This window comes from Scylla paramamosain, chromosome 34, assembly GCF_035594125.1.
Source record: "Scylla paramamosain isolate STU-SP2022 chromosome 34, ASM3559412v1, whole genome shotgun sequence".
NCBI lineage: Eukaryota > Metazoa > Arthropoda > Malacostraca > Decapoda > Portunidae > Scylla > Scylla paramamosain.
Genome location: NC_087184.1, coordinates 8,992,497 through 9,015,219, shown reverse-complemented (window position 1 = coordinate 9,015,219; position 22,723 = coordinate 8,992,497). Strand labels below are relative to the sequence as shown.

General features: G+C 41.6%; 1 protein-coding gene across 13 annotated transcripts in view; it reads right to left on the bottom strand.

Moving 5' to 3' along the window:
- Positions 1–22,678, bottom strand: part of LOC135090106 (bridge-like lipid transfer protein family member 1) — a 57,489-nt gene extending 34,811 nt beyond the window's left edge. For 9 of the 13 annotated variants that reach the window (XM_063986453.1, XM_063986446.1, XM_063986455.1 and 6 more), the window contains exons 1-36: positions 22,449–22,672; positions 21,198–21,334; positions 20,811–20,958; positions 19,946–20,089; positions 19,065–19,324; positions 18,396–18,542; positions 17,834–17,980; positions 17,080–17,244; positions 16,363–16,464; positions 15,819–15,962; positions 14,839–14,989; positions 14,359–14,514; positions 14,059–14,156; positions 13,460–13,614; positions 12,817–13,000; positions 12,469–12,597; positions 11,821–12,039; positions 11,221–11,418; positions 10,309–10,428; positions 9,622–9,864; positions 8,916–9,241; positions 8,438–8,638; positions 7,399–8,086; positions 6,356–6,540; positions 6,043–6,256; positions 5,488–5,667; positions 4,740–5,000; positions 4,066–4,188; positions 3,354–3,587; positions 2,936–3,139; positions 2,429–2,623; positions 2,054–2,187; positions 1,526–1,832; positions 957–1,069; positions 477–657; positions 100–261 (exon numbers count right to left, since the gene is read on the bottom strand). In XM_063986453.1, coding sequence (XP_063842523.1) covers positions 100–261; positions 477–657; positions 957–1,069; positions 1,526–1,832; positions 2,054–2,187; positions 2,429–2,623; positions 2,936–3,139; positions 3,354–3,587; positions 4,066–4,188; positions 4,740–5,000; positions 5,488–5,667; positions 6,043–6,256; positions 6,356–6,540; positions 7,399–8,086; positions 8,438–8,638; positions 8,916–9,241; positions 9,622–9,864; positions 10,309–10,428; positions 11,221–11,418; positions 11,821–12,039; positions 12,469–12,597; positions 12,817–13,000; positions 13,460–13,614; positions 14,059–14,156; positions 14,359–14,514; positions 14,839–14,989; positions 15,819–15,962; positions 16,363–16,464; positions 17,080–17,244; positions 17,834–17,980; positions 18,396–18,542; positions 19,065–19,324; positions 19,946–20,089; positions 20,811–20,958; positions 21,198–21,334; positions 22,449–22,500 — 6,807 coding nt within the window. In that variant the 5' untranslated portion in view covers positions 22,501–22,672. Of the gene's footprint in view, positions 1–99; positions 262–476; positions 658–956; positions 1,070–1,525; positions 1,833–2,053; positions 2,188–2,428; positions 2,624–2,935; positions 3,140–3,353; positions 3,588–4,065; positions 4,189–4,739; positions 5,001–5,487; positions 5,668–6,042; positions 6,257–6,355; positions 6,541–7,398; positions 8,087–8,437; positions 8,639–8,915; positions 9,242–9,621; positions 9,865–10,308; positions 10,429–11,220; positions 11,419–11,820; positions 12,040–12,468; positions 12,598–12,816; positions 13,001–13,459; positions 13,615–14,058; positions 14,157–14,358; positions 14,515–14,838; positions 14,990–15,818; positions 15,963–16,362; positions 16,465–17,079; positions 17,245–17,833; positions 17,981–18,395; positions 18,543–19,064; positions 19,325–19,945; positions 20,090–20,810; positions 20,959–21,197; positions 21,335–22,448 lie in introns of all 13 variants that reach the window. The other 4 variants (XM_063986460.1, XM_063986447.1, XM_063986448.1 and 1 more) reach the window with 4 other exon arrangements.
- Positions 22,679–22,723: the final 45 nt, after the last annotated feature.

Here is a 22,723-nt window from a genome sequence, read left to right as displayed (position 1 = left end):
GAAGTTCTTAATACTTAAAAGATACTTAAAGATTAAAACCAAGTGAATGGAATATCAATATAAAGCCAACAAGTGTGTTGCAAGGCTGTCATCACCAACCTGTCTGAGTGTGGCTAGCTTGGGCAGGTGGGGGGGCAGCAGGTTGGCCTCAATGGTGCGTGAGGAAGACTGGAGCACATAGCGACGCAGCACATTGCACAGCTGGCATGACGGGTCCTCCTGCAGCGTCTGGCTCAGCGGCATCAACTTCACATACTTGTTCTGTGGGTAATGAGAGCAATATAGTGACTGGATACTTAAAAGACAGACTGACTGACTGAGTAGCAGATTCATTACTCTGCTTGCCTGAGTGATGTTCAATGATTAATAACTTAACTAATCAACTGACTTGTTGACTAAGCTAGTTATTGAAAAGTTCATAAGTACTCATACATAAAGAAAACAAATCAAGACGTGGACAGATATAAGGGCCATACCTTGATAGGGACATGGATGCTCTGCACATCAAGTGCCTCTGCCATCAGGGCCGCCATCACACCGAGGCGGCGGCTCTCTGATGCATGGAGGAAGTGGATCACTGCTACTGTCAGCCTGTCACTTGGGTTCATCCATGCATTGATGGATGGCGAAGCAGTACTCAGAAGGTTCCAGTCCAATCTAGAGGATGATATGTAGTAAATTCTCTCTCTCTCTCTCTCTCTCTCTCTCTCTCTCTCTCTCTCTCTCTCTCTCTCTCTCTCTCTCTCTCTCTCTCTGTCTCTCTCTCTCTCTCTCTCTCTCTGTCCCCATTTTAGACTTGGTACAGACACACATTCCCACTTTCTAATGTATTCTTCTTAAATATTAAGCAACACACAACATAAAAGGTTAAATAAGTTCCATTCCATGACAAACACAAGAGCTCAAGAAGAATTATGCAAGGGTGTGATGATAAAAGAGTGAAGGAGTCATCTCACCGTGTGTAGTCAATTTTCTTGGTGATGGGAGTGTGTGGTGGTGCAGCAAAGTTGAACCAGACAGTCTGCAGCTCCACCACAAAGGAAGTGATGTCACGTTTGTCACTTTTGCTCTGGAAGTCACAGTCCTTCTAAGTATCATAAGCCATATATCACAAACACTTAAAAATTTGAACTAAAACAAAAATACAAGCAAGTGCCTATTTATACATCTTGAGTATTTACAAATTAAGACTTTCAGAATTCCAGATAGCACATAAATATAGAGGGTACATATATATGTCACAAGGGGATGTTTGCTTAGTGTGACAGGAAAAGTTAATGGAAGGATCCTGCCTGAGAGACTGATGAAAGTAGTTTGTAGAAAGGAAGATCAGTGAGTAGCAGGGAAGGTGTAGATTAGGCATTTGAATTTAAAATAATATGGGTATTTAAAGGGTATTTAATAAAGGATAGAGAGGAATAATATTATGTATCTTTCATGGATGTTAGAGAAACAGATATCTAAGTATACGTACATAAACAGGTAGCCTTTGAGGAAACTTGATGGCATAATAAGGACAAATTACCTGATTATGGGGCAGATCCTTGATACTGCCATTGCCTGAGGATGTGGAGTGATGAACACCTGAGTGGGTAGACATGTTGGATACCTGGGAGACTGAGGCTGAGCACTGGCGGTCTGAAGGCTCCCGCCGAATCTCAGAACCTGTCCTCTGTGGCTCAGCTGTGCCTGCAGTGCCCGGGCCAGAGCTGCTGCTGGGCCCACCACCACTGCCTGCTGATGTGGTGGGACAATTTGGGCCACAGGTGATTCCCCCATCATGCTTTCCACTGGCCTCTGCCTGCTGCCCAAAGCCCTTCCTTTTTACAGCTCTGGTGAAGATATTTTATATATCCTTAAGACCACAGTTCATGTATGTTTGAGGGATATACAACAGAAAAACATAATCACTGACTCAAGATGAACTAATTATGGTGGCAGCATAGACAGGCAAACTTCATGTAGCAGGGCAATTACTTTTCTCCCACTAATTATCCTTCTACTCTGAAATCTTAGTCATGTACACTACAGCTGTCCTTCCGTGCAGCCATACCTAAGTGCCATGGTCTCAAGGCCTGCCTCAAACATGATGAAGCCCATGCGGTCATCCTCCATGACAGGGGTTCCCACACCACCCCCATTCTCCCCATCCTCTCCTCGGGGACACCGCCGGAACATGAACAAAACCTGCACGTAAATAAAATGAAATCAATCAACTATCCTTGAAAATCAATCATGAATTAATAACATAACACTATTTAATAAATAAAATGATGTTTGATGAATACTAAAGATGCATTTTATAATCCTGTGTTCTTTATCAGGTATATTTTCTCACTTTCACAACATGCACATGCATACAAATATATACACCAATGGGTCAGCATGTCTCTCTCATGTGAGCAACGCAGCAGAACAGCAGCCTCACCTTGGACCTGTGGTTGGGTATGGCAGTCACACTGGCATCCTTCAGCAGGGCACTTTCATTCTTCAGACGCCTCAGCTGAACATGCACTTTGTTCACGTCCACAGACACCATGTTCTCCTCCTGCTGCCGCTCAGAGGTCTCTATGTACACTGGTTCAGCCAAGAGATCAACAGCCTGACGGGCTTTTGACTTACTCTGAAGAGAAGTAAATGTGCACCAACTGGGTGATTTGACACACACTTGATCATAGGAGGTTTTAAAGTGGACACATTAACAGACTATTGATTAGAGCTATAGGACTTGGCACTGTTGCATTAACAACTGTGTAGTCTGTTCTACTGACAATATTTTCCAATCTGATTCATATCCTTATATTCTCTGGACCAGATATTCATTCAGTGTATAATAACACTATGGAGGGAAAATAGCACTATGTATGCTAAGCTGTTATGGTTTGCTTTATAGTGCTACTGCACAAATCCAGGTACTGTACATTACAAATCTCACCTTCTTTTGCATCACAGGATCATGTGGATTCCTCATGTACATTTGGACTGACTTCTTGGATTGATGTCCAGAATAGAACTGGAGACTGACATTATCCAGACAGACAGAGAAGAGGGACACACAAGTGAGGTCTCGGATGTTGTCCAGGGCAGAGAAGGAAATCACCTCCTCCACCACAGATGCTTGCAGTAATGTAACATTCACCTGGCAGGGAGAAGAAACATTAAGATTACTGCAGAACTCATAACTACACACTACAGGACCAAATTTCAGCGATATTCAACATTATATACCTGCAACAAACACACCAATAGATTATCACTTACAGGATAGAATCCCCCCAAAAAACACACAAATCCACCATGAACACACACACAAGTCATGCACACCACCATTAACAAAGGTGTCCCATTCTTACCCTGGGCACAGTGACTTGGCCTTGCATTTGCTGGAAGCAACTCTCCTGGTAGGTGGTGCTCAAGACAGCAGACTGCTCTGGTGTACCTGCCACCCTCTTGTCCCTCAGCCTGGACCAGTACATGTAGCGCTTCTTTTTGAGGGTGTTTTGTCCTGCCACACTTGACTGAGACCTCATGTGGGCATGGTTGACAATAGAGAGAGGATGTAGTGACTCCATCACTGGAGTTAAGGCCTGCAAGGAGACATTGAGCATGGTAAAGTAACTCACTTGTGGTTATATTTAGGTCTCTGCATTTCTATGTCTTACAACTGCAGATGCTTCTTGATGTGGACTAGTGGTACTATTAAAGAATGAGTTGGTTGTGACTAGACATAATACTGATTTAGAGTAACACTGTCCAACCTTAAAACAAGAGGCTGATGTGTAAGCCAATGCACCTGCTGAACTAAATGGTGCACTAACTTCCCCTATCACCACATCAAATGTTAAAATAAAGATCTTCAACCAAGTCCAATGGTTTGCTCACTCCTACATTCACTCATTCACTATATATACTGGTCTGCAATGACTGGGACAGCTAAAGGGAGCAGAAAAAGGAGCTAAACACACTACTCTATATGGCAAGATGCTGGATTGGGTAGTGCTACCTGCCATCACCTACACTGCATGAGTATGGCACCCTTCAAACCTTTCAAACATTCCCTCATACCTCCAGGAAGAGCTGGGCAGACTCCAGGGCCATGGGGGAGAGCATGATGTCCACGTCCTTCTTGAGCTTGATGACAACAGTGGTGCGGGTAGTGTTGGCCTCCAGCATGCCTCCCATAGTGTCCTGAGCAAACCCACACACAGACTTCAGTACAAATACTTAACAGAGCATCCCATACACTCATACCCACTTCAACACAGCAAATATTTAATATGACATTTCATACAGTTACACACACAGCCCACACACTTACTTCAACAACAAATACTTAATAAGACATTCCATACACACAGATACAGCACACCAAACATCTATCTCCCCATTATGTTTCCTGAGGATGTATTCACTGTTCAACTTTATCCATCAACTTCAAATTTATATACAGGTACATGTAGAGTAGAAGTAAACTGCTACAAGAAAAAAGGGCAAAGAACATGAAGTAGGATTTTTGGTGAATAAAGAGTAAAAAGAAAACATAAAAAATGTTATCTCTATCTTTCATTTACCAGGCCAGCAATCTCACACAGGGTGGCCCAGACAAAGCACTACACACTCACACACTCATACACACAACATTCACACTCTTACCACTGTCAGCCACCAGTGGAAGGGGGATAGTCTTGTGGCACAAAGGAACATAAAACAGACATGCTGAACACAACTGGATGCCTTACCTGTGAGTCTTCATGGACTGGTTCATCCTGAGCATCTCCCCAGGTGAAGAGAGGCGTGTCCCAGGTGTAGGGGTGGGAGGGAGTGCGGCCTGATGGGGGTGGGGGTGGGGAACGGGGTATGCCGTGGCGGCTGCCCTCCACCATGCGTATGGCAGTGAAGCCCTCACTGATCTTGTCAAACACAGGAATGTAGCACTTGTTGGCCTGTCCTGGGGTGGAGTCAAAGCTGGGCATTGGGTGGTCCCAGTTGAGGCATCGGAGCTGGAGTGGGAAAGCTTATTGTTATCAGCAGTTATGATACATGATGGACAATGGACCTTCAATTTCCTAAACATATATCTATCAATTAATCTACACCTGGCTAGCAATCCTACATGAAGTAGCCCAGAAACAGGCAAAGGAAAGCACTACAGACCTTTACCTATCTATCTATATACCTGGCCACCAATCCCATATATGGTGGCCCTAAAAACAGAAAAGAAAACACAATAGACCTTTATCTATCTATCTATACACCAGGCTGGCAATCCCACATGTAATAGCACAAACAAGGCAGAGACCTTTACACACAGTAAATAAATAAATTAAAATAAATAAATAAATAAAACAAGCAAAACAACATATGAAACTGGTACCTTTACATGTAAAAAAATTAAATAAATAAATAAAAGACAAAAAAGAATCAAAACTAAGAAATGGGAGACCTTAATAAAAAAAAATCAATGCACCAAGAGGGAGTTTCAAGCACCTGCGTCATATGGTTGATGTAGGAGGACATGAGTAGCGGAGACTCAGTGATTGGCTTGTTGAGCTGCATGTGAAGGTCTACCTGAGCGATGTCCTCCTGGGAAGACAGCGCCGAGATAAAGGAGGTGCTGGACACACTGCCCACCTCAGAGCTGCTGTCGCCGCTACAGTCCAGAGCCGCCTGGTGAAGATCATGTGATGTGAGGATGGCTGGCTCTCTCTCTCTCTCTCTCTCTCTCTCTCTCTCTCTCTCTCTCTCTCTCTCTCTCTTTCTGGGCCTTCCAATGTATGTAAATAACAGACTTGTGAGACAAGGATAGCTCTCTCTCTCTCTCTCTCTCTTTCTTTCTGGGCCTTCCAATGTATGTAAATAACAGACTTGTGAGACAAGGATAACTCTCTCTCTCTCTCTCTCTCTCTCTCTCTCTCTCTCTGACATCTTTGTTAGGCCTTGCACTGACTCCTTCCAATGGGTAAATGTATGTCTGCAATGTTATATTCCTTGTACTTTTTAAAAAAATATGAAGATCACCTATACACAAGTCAAACGCCTCACCTTGATCCTGTCAGCCTTCCTACGGGAGCGAGCAGGTCGGTCAGCCTTCCAGGGGTGAGGGGACTCTGAACTGTGGGAGTGGATGAGGGAGGCCTGGCTGTGGTCCAGGCAGGGACTGTTGCTGCCACTGCTGCTGCAGCTGCTGTTACTCCCACTCCTACTGTGTCTGCTGTGGCTCTGGCTTGGGCAGCAGGTCTGACCATCATCAGCACTGCTGTTGTGCCACAGAATACAGGTTGAGAATCCCTTATCAAGAAAGTTCACAGCAGGCAGTGTTGTGAGTTTTAATGTTTGCATGTTTTAGAATACACACCTATAGTAACTGTTGGAGCTGAGTGTGAGAGCTGATGGGTCGTGGTGGGGTGTAGGGGGTGTGGAGGTCTCACTCTCTAGGGAGTGGGGCTGTGATGGGGCATGCTGGTCTTCCGGCACCACAGGCAGGCTTTGCTGGGAGGACATGCGTGACAGAGACCCATCACCACTGCCAATCACTGTCATCTGTGGGAAGGGATACATGGTGATGTTCCTCATAACATACAGCATAATAAAATTCTGAGAGTTAGTATAAGCTATCATTTGTTTACCAAGCTTTCAGATTCTAGATCACCACATCTGCATCTCATTGCTAACATTACAGCAAAAGACTTCAGAATGATCCACTCAGTCAATGACAGAAGAAATGCAGCTTTAATAGATACCAGAATTAGAGCCAATCAGAGAGCTCTCATCAACATTTAAGAGAGACTGACTGACTGACTATTTTGTTGTTACAATGATGTCACAGTCTGGTGCCACAAGACTCAACACTTGCAGCACAATTTCCTCCTTTCATCTTCAATTGCTGTTCAAACAGATACCTGGCAGGATAGCACCATATTGAGCAGAAACCAGTGATTACAAATGATAATAAGAACACATATCGGGAGACTTATTGGTTCTTAATGAGGATGTTTACTGCAATGAGTGTCTCCTGAAATAATGACGGTGTCTGCTGAGATGTATGGATGTATGGATAAAAAAAGTTGTCCTATCTAGCTGGTCAGGTAACCTTTAAGAGTGTATGAAAGGATACAATGGATGAGAAAGTTATGTCACATCCTATAGGCTGATTTTTGTCAGTTAATTTGGAGGGAAGGACAGAAAAAAATTAAAAAGTTAGTTAACACATGTGGAAAACAATTGATGTGATGCAATGATTATTTTTCTAATTATCATCTGCACTATGAATGTGAATGCATTCAGATAACAATGCAGTTACAGTAAGAAAAGGATAACTAGAAAAGAAAGACATATGAAATCCAAATAAGCAAAAACACAAGGAGTAAAGCAATGTGTAGAACAAGCTGACTCCATTACCTTACTGACCTGGTCTTCATCTGCTGAGAAAAATGCCTCAGACTGTGTCTCACTGCCAACAGAGATGGTTCGCTGCACCACAGCAAGTAAACTGTGCTGGCTGGAGAGGGACTGCCGAGAGGTTGACTCCCGCATGCTGCCGCCTGACAGCTTGTGTCCACCAGCCGCATGGAGAGGCAACTCAGTCTGGAGAGAGAGACTTGATGGCATCTTACTCTGGCGTCCTGTGTTTACATTGTCAACTGATCGTCGCAAGTCTGAGAGGCTGCCTGGTGTCGGGAGACTGTCAGGGCCTCCAGGAACACCCAGGACTGCATCTTTGGAAGCCTCCCGGGCACTGGAGACACCCCTGGAATCAGAATCAGTCACCTGAGGGCTGGAGTCATGACTAGTGACAGAAAGTTCCCGCTGGTAGCCGTGGCGTAGGTTGAGGCGCTCATGGACGTGTGACTCAGGGCCATGGTGCAGTGAGCTGCTGGCCCGGTGGTGTGGATCAGCTGGGGTGGCAGGGGAGGCACTCTTGACATAGCCAGAGCTAAGGGCATAATGGTCCTTGCTGGAGGAGGAGGAGGACTGGGCATCACAGTGGGAGGAGGCCAGCTTGGTATACGCCCCAGCCTGGAACACCAACTGGTCCTCATCCAGGATGCTCTGGCCATAACCTGGACTCTCACCAGGTTCATTCACCCTGGGAGGGGCAGACAGGAGGAGGAACACATCAGAAGGGAGAGAAAATAGAAATGTTAATAATCAGTGCTATCATTAATAAATCCACTGGCCACACAAGATGAATCACATACAGACAGATACATGGATATACAAAACAAATAAATAATGAATTATGACAAGTTCCTCCTTGCATGAATTAAAGGATTTTTGCTTCTTCCAATATAAAATACTAAGCAGCATAAACCAAAAGCACAGCTACCCTGCATTTAGTATTCAGAAAATAACAGATCATAGGGCATGACACTGCACTGTATCAGATTAAGAGAACTGTAGAAAAACAACACCATGAGTAAAGTGTTGCCATCCTCACCCATACTGTGCCACATTCACCCCGTTGTAGAAGTCCTGCTTGGAGGGCTTGAAGAAGGAGGGGCCATTCCTATTGTTTCCAAAGAAGGCACACCCGCCCACACACCCACACTTGCCAAACACCTGTGCCGGCACATTGGTAGCCTCCTGTGGCCACAGGAACCACAGCCTCATTGTGAATTCATCATGCTGCTTCAGGAACCTTGAGAAAGAGGGAACCATCACTTATTTTCCCTCATACTACTGCTCTCATCTCCATACTACAGAAGAGGAGGAGGAATGAAGGAGAAAGAACCTGGAATTTTTTGTCTTCTGAGTGATTTAAGATAACAGGAGAGACAAAGATAAACCTAACAAAATCACTTCACCTAACCTACATGGCATAACACAACTAGCATAAGTCTGTGTCTATGAGGACAAAACAAAAAGTGAGAAAAAAGAGCACAGAAAGCAATAAATAACAGCAATTTTATACACACTTATGCTGTATGAGCTGCATATCGTGGTGCAGGACATCCATGCTGGTAGCAGCGTCAACATACACTGGCCCAAGAGTCACAGCAGCAGCCTCCAGCCACACATCCTCAGTGAACACCTCACCAGCAACACCCCCACCACCGCCAGTGCCGCTGGTTGAGGTGCCACACACAGATGCCACCTCACCACCCCGCCCTCCAACACCCTCCTTGTGGCCATCCTGGGCACAAATGTAGTTCCGTGCACTGATGTTCAGGATGTGTGCTGTGATGCCAGAACGAGTGTGCTGCCCATGTAGGTTGCAGGTGGCCACACGGATTGGGTACACCTGTGCAATTATAAGGTTGTAGTACACACACACACACACACACACACACACACACACACACACACACACACACACACACACACACACACACACAAACAAGAGCACAAAACACACACACAATTGGTTAATATATTTTTTCAGAAATGGAAACTTGATTTTACTCCCTCATACATATATCCTTTACATATTTGACAGCCTATATTAAGATTTCATTCTACAGTATAAATAATAATGCATGAATATTACTAAACATCAAAGCAGTTTATTGGTCAATATGAAAATGTTCTCTCTCTCTCTCTCTCTCTCTCTCTCTCTCTCTCTCTCTCTCTCTCTCTCTCTCTCTCTCTCTCTCTCTCTCTCTCTCTCTCTCTCTCTCATACCTGGAGGCTCAGAAGGGTGCCACTCTCCACCAGGTTGACAGAGATTCCATCAATAGAGGCTCGGACCATCTTGTACTTGATGAGGTCCGTGGTGGGGCAGAAGTGGTCCCCGGTGGTGTGGACGCACTGGGGTTGTGGAGTGCCGTGGTAGCACAACATGTAAGGCTTGGGGTGGCGCAGGGAGTTCTCAGTATCCTCCACGGTGAATATGAAAGCTTCAAGTGCAGTGATGATGTTTTGGAGCTGTGATGAGGGAAGGGGAGGGAGGGGAATTGGTTACTATCATTATAAACATCCCGTTGTCATCATCTCAGTTTTCATGATCTGAACAAATAATGAAAATAGTAACAAGTGATGATAACAGCACATTCAACATTTCACATTTCACACTTCCATAATCACCATCATCTCACTTTTCATAATCAGAACAACAATAAAAATATGACAGAATAACAAGTGATAACAAGAGTACCAGCAACACTTCACACTTCACAATTCCTGAAGTAGCCTCCAAAAAAGTCTAAAAAGAACAAATATTACAGTATCAAGCAATAATAACAGCTGTCACCACATCTTCAAGTCACATTAACAAACTCTGCAATAGAACCACACTACATATCCACACACACACACACATACACACCAGTGAGCTCATCTCTTAGCTCCACAGTGAGGCATACAACATACCTGTGGGGTTGTCAGTTTGCCGCTGAGTGTGCCAATGGTCAGCTCCACCAGCCAGGCATATTCCAAGGTCTCCTCGTCAAGCGTGCGTTCCTCAGCACTAAACATGGCGTGTCCGCGCATCTGTGGGGGGAGGAGAGGAATGGATGAGGTGAGTGAATAGTTACCTTGTTGTACTGTTCACAGTCCAAGCAAAGCTCATTTTGTCCTGTCTTCATATCTATATTTGTCCAATTTCACTTTAAATATGTGTATACTGTCTGCAATAACCACATCTTTACTGAAGTTATTCCAGATGTCGATAGATCAATGTGGGAAGCTGTTGCTTGAGTGTGTGTATGTGTGTGTGTTTTGTCTCATATTGCATACCTTTCAATTTTTCTTTATATCTCCTCTCTCATATAATGCAGGTGGTGTCAGGATGAATTTAGAAATTCTAAAAATTCTATGTTTATCTGACTCATTTAATGAATAATCTTTCTATCTATATAACAGGCTGGCAATTCCACACAAGGTGGCCCATACAAAGCACCACAAACTCATACACACATCATTTATACTCCCAGTCTCATAGGCTCTAGGTAAAAAAAAAATGGATAATATCATGGACTGCCATATTACATCCCAGGAGCTTAAGCATAGCACTGGCTGGCCACATCATAATATAATCCATACAATACATATAAAAATTCCTGTTTCTCTAATAATAATCAATGAAGAACATACAAAAATTCCTTTCTCTAATAATAATAATAATCAATAAACATACAAAAGTTTGTTTCTGTAATAATAATCAATGAAGAACATACAAAAATTTCTCTAATAATAATCATTGAAGAACATACAAAAATTCCTGTTTCATAAATAATAATCAATAAAAACATACAAAAATGCGTTTCCCTTACTCCACCTCACCTGTAATCCAGAGAGCATGAGGAAGCCGGTGTGCAGGTGCTGGTGGGCAGCTGAGCGATGAGTGTTTGTGTCACTCGTGGTGAGGATGAGCGGAGACACCACCACCTGTAGCTGTGTCTCCGTGTACCGCTTGTTCATCTCAAAGATCAGGCAGTCCAGCGCCACCGTTGGGCAGGAAGGATCACTCTCTGTGCAGTCCTGGGATTGTGGTGACAGTTAATCTGAGTTATTTTTTTTATTTTTTTATGGCTACTAACACTATTCCTAATTTCCATTTCAGCCTTGGACAGTGATAATACAAAAAAAAAACAGATGAAGATTGCTAATTTCTATTCGAGCTTTGAATAACAATAATACAAAGAAAACACAGATGAAAAGAAACATGAAACAAAGCAAGGAGTAGATTATCTATCTACAAGTATATTTTGAACAACTCACCCCCTACCTCACTACATGGTCAAAGCCTCACCTATCATCTCTCAATCCACCTACTTCATTTACCCATTCTATCAAACAACAGAACAAAAAATGAATACTGATAGGAAGACACCCTACCACATTCTCCACAATAAGCCTTAAAAAAAATAACCACAGACCAACCTTGACCAGATGTCCAACCACGTTCCGGATATCAATGTACACAGTGACAGCAAACTGGCGGTAGCGGCGGCAGTCAAACTCAGACTTCTTCTGCTCACTGAGGCTGTCATCTGATTTGGTCTCCTCTGGGGCTCCTGCTGCTTCCCCAACCAGATGATCCTCCTCCACGTGGGTTTGGTTCATGTCAGTGAAGGTCTGGTCCTCCCCAAAGATGTTCTCCTGAAGGCACAGCAAAAGATGGGATAGATAGATATTGGATGAGTTGTCATTTTTTTAAATTTCATAATTTCTACCTCAGTACCATCTTGCTTAAAAAGAGTAACATACTACATTTATTTGCACAGTGTTTAGTGTCTTCCCTTAGTCTTTACTGTTGTCTGATTAGCTTAGAATTTATTAAGTGTTGGGTTACATTAAGATTATCATAACAAAGAACTTGAGATTAAGAATTAGGCAAATAGCAAAGCACAGTAAAAAAGTGAAAATTACTCAATCTCTGATCTCAACAGTACCTCTCTCTCTCTCTCTCTCTCTCTCTCTCTCTCTCTCTCTCTCTCTCTCTCTCTCTCATAGGAAATGTCCAGCAGGCACCACAAGGTAAAAGTCAGTAAAACAGAACAAAATAAAACATCTTGATCTTGTGTGTACCTTGAGGTGGATGAAAAGACACAAGACTGAACCATACAGTTTGATCTCTGATGGTTTGATGATCCGCAGGTCAACACTGATGCAGTCTGGTGTCAAGGATGTCGGATCAAACTGCTCTGGGGTGATGTTCTGTTGGAGAAAAACAAAAACATTTATTCTCTCTTAGGCATTGTGACATTTTTATAGCTTCATCAATGTTAAAGTTAATTCGAGGTGCATTTCATTCCTTCATTTTTCTAAAATTTAACAATGAACAATCAAAAAGAAAGGAGAGAAAGAGAAATATAGTTTTGAATTTTTCTTATGATAAAAGATTAATTCCAGTTATATTTCACTATCTCCACACACCTTGATGATCTCCATTGGTGACTTCTTCCTGTGTGGTGCTCTGATGGGGGAGAGCAGCAGTTCCTCCTTCTCTGGGGTGGACACGTTGGCCTGAGGGGAGGGGCCAAGTGGTGGCACCGGGTGGTAGGTGTACTTGATGTTCAGCTCCAGCTCTGGCACCTGCCAGCAGTCCACCCAGCCAGCACTGTGAGGGGAAGTTTATAGAATGAAAAGGGTGCACAGTGAAGGTAATATTCTACTCTGTTGAATGAAAATACAGGATGAAGGGCAATTTTGGACCTGCCTTCACTGTCTTATAGTCTAGCACACTTAGTGGGCTTTTTTTTTCAACAGTTCTGTTACCTTTGGCCAGAAGCCTTCTTACATAAAGAGGTAATTTTAGACTTGCCTTCACTGTTTTTTTAAGTCTGGTACCTTTAGTGGACTTTTCTTTTCACTAGTTTTATTGCCCCTGGCCAGAGCCTTTCTTACATAAAGGAAAAGAAAAAATTTATCTGTGGAATAAAAAGGATAGTGATGTTTTGTCTGTCACTGACCTTCATGGGGATTTCAGCCTGGTATACATTAGAGAGATCTGGACATATATAAAGAACAATAAATAAATAAACAATATAAATCACACCTTGCAGTCCCAGCCTCTCACCTCAGTTTACAGAACTTCCTCCACTTGTCATTGGAGAAGGCCTGCTTGGGGCGGTCCTCCCGATTTGCCAACTTGGCATTACGGTCTAGGGCGGCAATGATGTTCCTGGTGGTGTTCCAGGGTGGCAGGTACAGGCTCAGGTCCACATTCTCTACCTAGATGGATTGTTAGATTAGATTAGTTGAAGGGATAATATAATACATAATGGTTTGTCTCATTCACATCCTGAATTATATACATTATGATCTCATTAGACTTTTCACCAGAAAATTTCTCTAAAGCCAAAACCTAACTGACTGGTAGACAAACAGGAGATAAGAACAAATACTCCTCAGTACATGTGAATGGATTAAAGATACATGTATGGAGAACAGACAGGAAGTGAGATGAAGATACTTGCTTGCTGAAATACTACTTAAAATATGCAAGCATTCAAAATAAGTTTCCCATTCTTGAATATGGCAAAGAAAAGTCGGAGAACTTTGAGTATGTCATCTATTCTTGGATTTCGACAAAATAAAAGCACAAGCATTCTAGATCTGTTATTGATTCTTGTACAAGGCAAAAGGCACATCTCCAAGCATCCTAAAGACACCCACCGCAATGATAAACTTGAGCAGGATGGTCTCAGGCAGGAAATCATTGAATGGCAGAGTAAACTTGAGTTCAAACACCTCCCCGCAGAAAGCAATGTGAGCTGCGGAATAACAGAAACAGTGTCATAACATCTACTGACAGCCACTTCTCTAATGCTGCAGTAAGTCTGCACACATCTATGGACATGAAATTCTACAGAGATGACAATGACAGTAACAGTTTCTGAAGATAATGACCATAACAGTTTTCCAAGCAATCCATCAAAGATAAAAATTTCCAAAGAGTAACAACTGTCAACCTACCATTGGCCTGATGCTGTGAGGAGCAGTCGACCCAGTTGTACCCATTGGCCAAGGTAACCAGCTCAAACTCCTGCAGCTTGAGGGTGAAGTTCCATGAGTAGGGCACAAAGTGGAGCAGATCGGGCGGCATGCGGGAAGACCAATCTTCTACCAGGTCTGTGAGGGAGGAACCCTGTGCTGAGTGGAGAGAGAGAGAGAGAGAGAGAGAGAGAGAGAGAGAGAGAGAGAGAGAGAGAGAGAGAGAGAGAGAGAGAGAGAGAGAGAGAGAGAGAGAGAGAGAGAGAGAGAGAGAAAACAGAAAAAAAAAAATAGGCAAAAGAAAGATATACAAAGATGGTAAGAGAGAGATACAGCAACAAATACAGGAGAACAAAAGGAGGGACAGTAGAAAACAGAATTTTTAAGTAGTCCACATAACTTCCAATCAACACACACACACACAAATACCACTAATCTTCCTTCTTCAGCCATCCTGCTCACCCTGAAAGAACTCCTTGTGGGTGTAGAGGAAGTGGTAGGTTGCCTTGCAGCTGTTGAACTCCAGGTCCCAGGTCTGGTCATGGTTCCACACCCTAGGGTAGTGCACGTTGACCCGGTAATCAAGGGTCTCCGCCTCCAGCAGGTTGCGGTACTGAGGGGGGAACATTAAGTTTGTTGTTAAGTTTAATGGAAGAAGTTAAGTTTGCTTTTAAGTTTACAGGGAGAAGGTTAAGTTTTTTTTAATTTTTTATTTAAAAGGGGAACGATTAAGTTTGTTGTTAAATTTAGAGGGGGAAAATTGTCTGTTTTTAAGTTTAAAGGGGGAAGGTTAAGCTTGTTGTTAAGTTTAAAGGGGGAAGATAATGTTTCTTTTTAAGCATTGGATATGAGTAAAAGAGATGGTGCCTCTGTGGGAAGTCAAGACAAGACTGGTGGGTTTAGAAAAATATATGAGAAAAAGGGTGATAGTTGCTAAGTTGTGAATTATGACTGACTAGCCAATACAAGTGAGGAGGAGGAGGAGGAGGAGGAGGAATATAGGTGCAATGGAACATAAAGTAAAAAAAATAGCTGCAGAAATGTTAGCCCTTATGAGAGTACTTGTGACAAACTACACTTTCTGATCTATAGTGAAATAAAGGAAGAGGAGAAAAGCAATAACATATAACAACAGGAGGATGCACAGGACAAAAATCAAAATGACAATAATAACTGGCATAAAATAAAGCAGTGAGATTAGGGAGACAATACTGCTGTAAGAACATCCTTAAACTTTTTTATTAATCTACCCATAAAATTTATAATAATAGTAAAAATTGCTAACAAATGGTAAGAAAAGTTTAAAAGTAAAAAATCTAAAAACATGGATACACTCAGACATATATAAATCCCCAGAAAAGTGTTGATTAATAAAGTTGGTGCCAATACAACTTAAAAAGAATCCCTATTTCATCCACCTCCATCCTCCTCCACACTCTCACCAGGAGGCTGGTTGAGGCATCCACATGGAAGAGTTGCCCATTGATCTTGGTGACATAACCACTTGCACTGACAGTCCAGGGCAGCGTCATCTCAAAGTAGGAGCCTCGCTGCACGTTCATGTGTACTGCTTTGGTCTCCTTCTCCTGGTGTGAGGAATGGGGAAGTGTGACTGACAGTACCTTCCCTGACTGACAAACTGACTTATTGACTGATTGACAGAATGGCTGGATGAGTTACAAGATCATCACACTGATTTACTTATGAATCAATAAATCAAAGAACATACTGGCTGGCTGACTGTGATAAAAGCTGATAAATTAACTTCATGCCTAGCTAACTGATTTATTGGCAGATCAAATAACTGACTGACTGATTGATTGATTCACTGCCTTACTGTCTGATTAATAAACTGAATGAATAACTGGATGATAAGTCAACTGAATGAATTACCACCAAGTTGATTAATTAACTGAAAAACTGATTTACTAAAAGAATATGAAGAAACAAACAAGAATAAATATATTACTGCAAATATTAACAGACCTTGGAGAAAAGGATGTCAATGGTGGCCTCTGTCAAGATACTGAGCCTCACGTCAAACTGCTGGAACTGACGCAGGTCCCCGGGCACTGGGGCACTGGGCAGCTGGATGGTGGGAGAACACAGGAAATAGCATGGAATATATTGCTCTTATAATACTACACACATAACAGTTATTAAATATCTCCTTGTACTTTTATATTCATCAGTCTTCCTCCTTTCCTATCTCCTTGTACTTCAATATTCATCACTCTTGCTCTTCACCTACTCCCTTGTACTTCTATACTCATCATTCTTTCTCTTTTCCTACTCCATTGTAATCCTATATTTACTAATCTTCCTCTTTTCCTATCCCCTTGTATTTCTTTATTAATCAGTCTTCCAATCAAATTATCTCCCTTTTCATAACAAGCACATTACATTTCAATCTTTTCTCTTGTATTCTCTTTAAAATTCCGCACCATTACACACATACATGCCACTACTGGACAATTCCTTTATCTTCACCTCTCCACCAACCTTTTCTCCTTGATTTTTCTACAATTCACTTTCACTCAAACAAATGTTGCTACCAAACAATTTATCCACCTTCCCTTCTCCAGCCCAGCACACCAACCTTTTCTCTCTATTTTTTCTCTAATTCACCAACGCACACACATATCACTACCAATCAATTCCTCTGCCTGACCCTCTTCCCCCTCTCCAGTCCAGCACACCAACCTTCAGTGTCTGGTAGTCCTGAGGGAAGAAGAACCTGAAGAGCTGCTCCCGTTGCCTGTCTGCCCACGGCCCATAGCTGAGGTTGGTCCCCTTGGCACACTTGATGTCCAGACCCCACACTGGTGCTGGGGCTGTCACCTCATCTCCATTTGGCAGGCGCACAGTCTTGAGGTACAATGATGAATAATGAAAAGAAGAAATAAATAGTAAGGTAAGTAAAATCATCCATATATCAAAAGAAGTTTCTTGAATAGAGTAATTATAATAAAATGTAAATAATAAGCATATAAACTACACAGATATAAAGAGAAGTTACATAAATAGACTTATGTCATTAATAATAGGAGCAAATAAATGGTAATGACAATCTGTTATAAATAATAAGATCAATATGGCAGAAATGTTAATAAAAATTACTTAAATTTAAATTACTTAAATTACTTAAATTAAATCTGCTCGCAGCATAATTATTTTTGTGTAATAATCTACCAAAACTCAATACTAAACAAAATTTGGACTCTCTATAATGAAAATACACATCTTAATAGTAATCCCAATCAATACAACATGTCATTTATACCTTATCAATTAATAAAAATGACAAAAATATCTTTTCCTCATTTAGAGAATTATGGACACGTTGAGAATTTGATCTGCTGGATAAGTTGGTCATATTAAGAGAAGTTATTGCCAAGGATAGAACACTGCCACTGAAATAACAATGAACAGCAACCCTGGTAATGTTGCGACTCACCTGGGGGTATTCAGGTACAAGTCCCGGCTCATCCATGTAGTAGTAGAGATGGACCAGGCTGGATGACATCACCACGAAACCCTCACCCATGTACCTTGGGGGCTCATCCAGCATGCCAGTGTACTTGGGGCTTGGGGCAAGGATCACCTATGGAGTGGATGCAGGAGTTAAGAACATAAGAAAATAAGAGAAGCCACAAGAATCTGTCAGGCCCAAACATGAGTCCTGTAAGAAATGCAACTATTTTCACCTATCATCCCTATCCATAAATTTGCCTTATCTTCTGTTAAAGCTCCCTAATAACCCAACATTAACAACCTTCTATTCTATTGTTTCTTTTTGCTCAATACTCTTCCTCTCACTATTTTTACAACTTTTTATTTCTACTCTTGTATATCTATCATTCCTTCTCTTTTCTTTCTTAAAGTGTATTATATTCACCTGAGGGAGTGAAGCATTTAAAGGTGGATGCTCACTATGAAACTCTTTGGAATCCTTTAGAAAACATCTAACAAACTATACTATGTTCATTTGAATAAAGCATGGAAAGGCAGACACTCACCCTGAAGTTCTCCGCCTTGGATGTGAAGACCTGCATGAAGTAATCGAGGGAGCATGCAGCCGGCTTGGTGGAGTACTGACACTCGGCCTTGTCAGTGGTGAGCAGTAGGGTGGATGGGATCAGACGGTTGCCAAACACAAACCTTGCCTGGGGAGTAAGCATTGAAAAATACTGTTAAAATGAGTGACAAACTAATTATAAAAGGGTCAATTTCCTCAAGCAACTTATGTATAACTATATAAGTATGTTCATCCTCCTATAATTTGCTATCCTCATGAACTTCATTTACTCTCTGTCGTTCATTCTCAAAATCTTACATTTATAAACTCTTCCAAACTTCTCTAACTGTTAATAAACTATACACATATACAAGATACATTTTGCCTTCTTCATTCATCAACTCTTCTTTATAAGAGATACTACAAATAGAAAAGACAAAGACGGAACAGGTGAAAATAGATAAATAAATAAGGTCCATTTTCTGATAGAGAAAACACAAGGCCAAACACTTCAAACTATATATGAAAAAAAAAAAAAAAAAATGTATTCTTATTCCAAGATGAAGAGATACTGACAGGACAAATGAATTCACACAGTCATTAGGGATAAGTAGTTGGATAAATATTCATGTCTTTAGCCAACTCCCATACAAAGAAAATAAACACTTGCCATATTAAGCTCAATCTTTATGACAGGAATCAGGTCACGCCAGTCCTGCCAAAAGCTCATGTCCCTGGCCTGTCTCTGGGGCTGCTGCTGGTGTTCCTCCTCTTCCTTCTCATCCTCCTCCTTCATCCCCTTACTCACTCCAAGCTGATTCTCCAACCCAAACGCCTTCTCCAGCCTGGCATAGAGCTGTGACCGGTTGTATATGTGAAGTTCTGGTCCATTAAGCTCCAGCCACAGGCGATGGTCACAGTGGGACATGTCTGGGGTGTGGAGGGATGGCCAGAAGGTGAGATAATGGATGTAAATAAAGTAATCTGCAGTTTAGTAAAAATAAGGAGAGCACACTCATACTATTCCTAACCAAAGTTCTCCTAATGTGACTCGATTAAAAGTGTGCAAAGAATCCCTCAACATAGCTTAGTCTAATCCTAATGTGGCTTTTGACCTATAAGCTGTAAGCTGCTTTTCAGAAAAAAAAAAAAAAAAAAAAAAGTATAAAAGATATAAAGAAAAAGGGCATGGAAAACATGCATCAAGTCCTCCTGCTTCCCAGACAATATCAAAATATCATCTTTCATATGCCAAGTGAAGAATTAAACTGTCATACACACATGAAGGAAACAAAAAACAAAAAAAAAAAAAACATGCAAAATATTAAAGACCTTTTCTATTTCTTTCTTACCTGGTGAAAAGCGTCACGGAAAATCATTCTCAATTCCTTAAGTCCATTCTTTTCAATGACTTTTACAGAGCAAATGAAATACTAAGATTATAACAGACTGCAACATCAAGCACAGTTGGCACTAAACAAACACTTCCACCAAGCCTAGCATTACAAAACACACTTAACAGGCCTAATCTAGTGCAACATAACAGCCTACCCTCTGACAGCTCCCTCTTGACGTATGGCAGCCAGTAGCGGAACTTGAGCATTCCATCAACAATACGCAGACTGTAGTCCTCCGTCACATACACCACATTGCGGAACATTATCTTGCCGGACAGCACAGAGAGGGAAAAGGAACCTGTGGAGAGAGGGAGGCACTGATATGGGAAGGAGAGAGAGAGAGAGAGAGAGAGAGAGAGAGAGAGAGAGAGAGAGAGAGAGAGAGAGAGAGAGAGAGAGAGAGAGAGAGAGAGAGGGAGAGAGAGAGAGAGAGAGAGAGAGAGAGAGAGAGAGAGAGAGAGAGAGAGAGAGAGGGAGGGAGGGGAGGGAGGGAGGGAGGGAGAGAGAGAGAGAGAGAGAGAGAGAGAGAGAGAGAGAGAGAGAGAGGAGAGAGAGAGAGAGAGGAGAGAGAGAGAGAGAGAGAGAGAGAGAGAGAGAGAGAGAGAGGAGAGAGAGAGAGAGAGAGAGAGAGAGAGAGACCTGCATTCAGAAATGCTTCACTACCTCACCATAACTATTTGCACAGACCACAGAGATGAAAAATTATTATTTTTAAAAGTCACAAAAGTTATTAGTTGGGTTTTCATAGATATTTTTTTCAGTTGATGATGCAGAATCTTTGCTAAACTAGCATTGGAACCATGAAAACACCCCTCAAAACCTCAACTGCTTTGACAACACCTCTCAAGATCTCAATTACTTTGACAATACCCCTCAAAATCTCAATTACTTAACAATACCCTTCAAAAACTCAATAATCTCAAATAAAGCTTGAAAGTTGTGATATAGGATGTAGGAGCTTAATAATCCAAATATATGGTCTGAAATCCTACATGAGAGCAGGGGAAGGGTGGACTCACCGATGGTCAGGTTGCCAGACTTGACAAAGCGTCGGAGGATGGTGGTGAGGATGCTGCCTTGGATGCGAGAGTTGAATAGGATGATGTAGACAGACCAGGCAATAGCAATGAGCAGGGACAGCACTAGGTAGCCCAGGTCAGGGTCATTCTGTCGTACAAGGACTATCACTGTTATAATCATCATTATGTTTCATATAATAATAGTAATAATAATAATAATAATAATAATAATAATAATAATAATAATAACAATTATAACAGTCATAACAATAAAAATATATAATGATAATGTTGGACTTTAACACAAGAAACACCTACCTTTTGCATCTTAATCATGAAAAGTCAAAAACTTAAATAAAGAGAGAGAGAGAGAGAGAGTCAACACACCAGGTTATCGAAGACATTGTTGATGAAGTGCGTGTTGTTACTGTTGAGAGGAGCTCCCTCTATCGGGGAGTCCAGATACACCTCCTCCAAGATCTCCTCCGTCCCCTCCACCACCATCTCAGTTGATGTTGTTCCTCCTGGAGTAAAGAATGGAGAGTAAAAAATATAAATACACCTATAGTTAGGGATCTTTGAATGTACAAGAGCTCATATCACAATCTAAAAAAAATGAAAAGTAATCATACCAATAATTTTTTAGAAGGTAAGCCACTAAAGATAAGATTTACCAAAATAACTCCTTGACATTTCTTCATTAATTAACATACAAGGGGATTGGCTGAAGGCTAGAAAATTCAAATAAAAAAAAAAAGAGTTCCTATCAGGCTGCCCACTTCTGTTATGGATGTGCCTCAATATTCCCATTACCTCTCACTACCGTGTGTGACAATGAGCTGAGAACGTGCAAAAATCTGGCAGTGCATTCTCAACATTTCTCCCCCATTTTATATGAACCCTTCATAATTTTCTGAATAAAAAGGTGTACGAAAAATTAAGCTGGTATAGGATTCTTGATATTTACTATGTCCATTTCTTTGATTGGTTAAAATGATGGCTTCCTTATCAGAATGGTATGGTTATATTCAAACTCATAGGTAGTCATATGCCACTTGTTACCCTGATGATAGTCTTCTCTCTCACACAGACCAAAGCCTCCAATCAAAAGATCTAAAAGTTTCAACATACAATTGCATACTGACAGGCTAATTTAGCATGAAGCCAACAATGAGAACTATACACTCATATAGACAAGGACCAAGGGAAACCAGGATTTTTTTTTTTTAAGTCTGGGCCAATACAGCTTCTTCTGGCAGAGTTGTAAAGATAAGATTAATTAACAATAACAGTAATACTGCAATAACATAGGTATTTGCTGTTGATCTGTTCATTGAGATCATGATTAGAAAAAAAAGTAATATTTTGCCAAGATATGTAGTCAGTATCTGAAAAATTACCAGGTTCCGACTATTTCCACGACCCCAAATAAACAAAATAAAAATAGTTGTACAATCTTGTATCATTTATTATTCATATCTCACGTAATTATAAAACACAAACTATATTTCCCATACTCAAGTCTGTGTAGGTATCCTCGCATGTCTGAGTCACCATTACTAACTAAGGGCAGCATGTTACCCTCCCCCTTGTCACATCTACAGGCAATCCAATACAGTGACAGCTGAAGGGGCTCACCTATAGCCATCATGTACAGGTAGATTACAAGATGTAGTCCCCGTAGCGGCATTTCTTTAGCTACACTTCTTCTTTCTATCTCACACTTCCTTCCTCCTTCATCTTTATATTGCTTTCCATGTCCAGTGTGGGGCTTCTGTGTTTCTTATAAGGAGGTGGGCGAGGGCAGCAGGCGGGAGGGTTTGTTGTTGTTGTTGAAGGAGTGCCAGCTGACGGTTACGAAGCGCACTGCTTAATTTGCCTGGAAATTTTAAGATTAACATTGCTGCAAAACC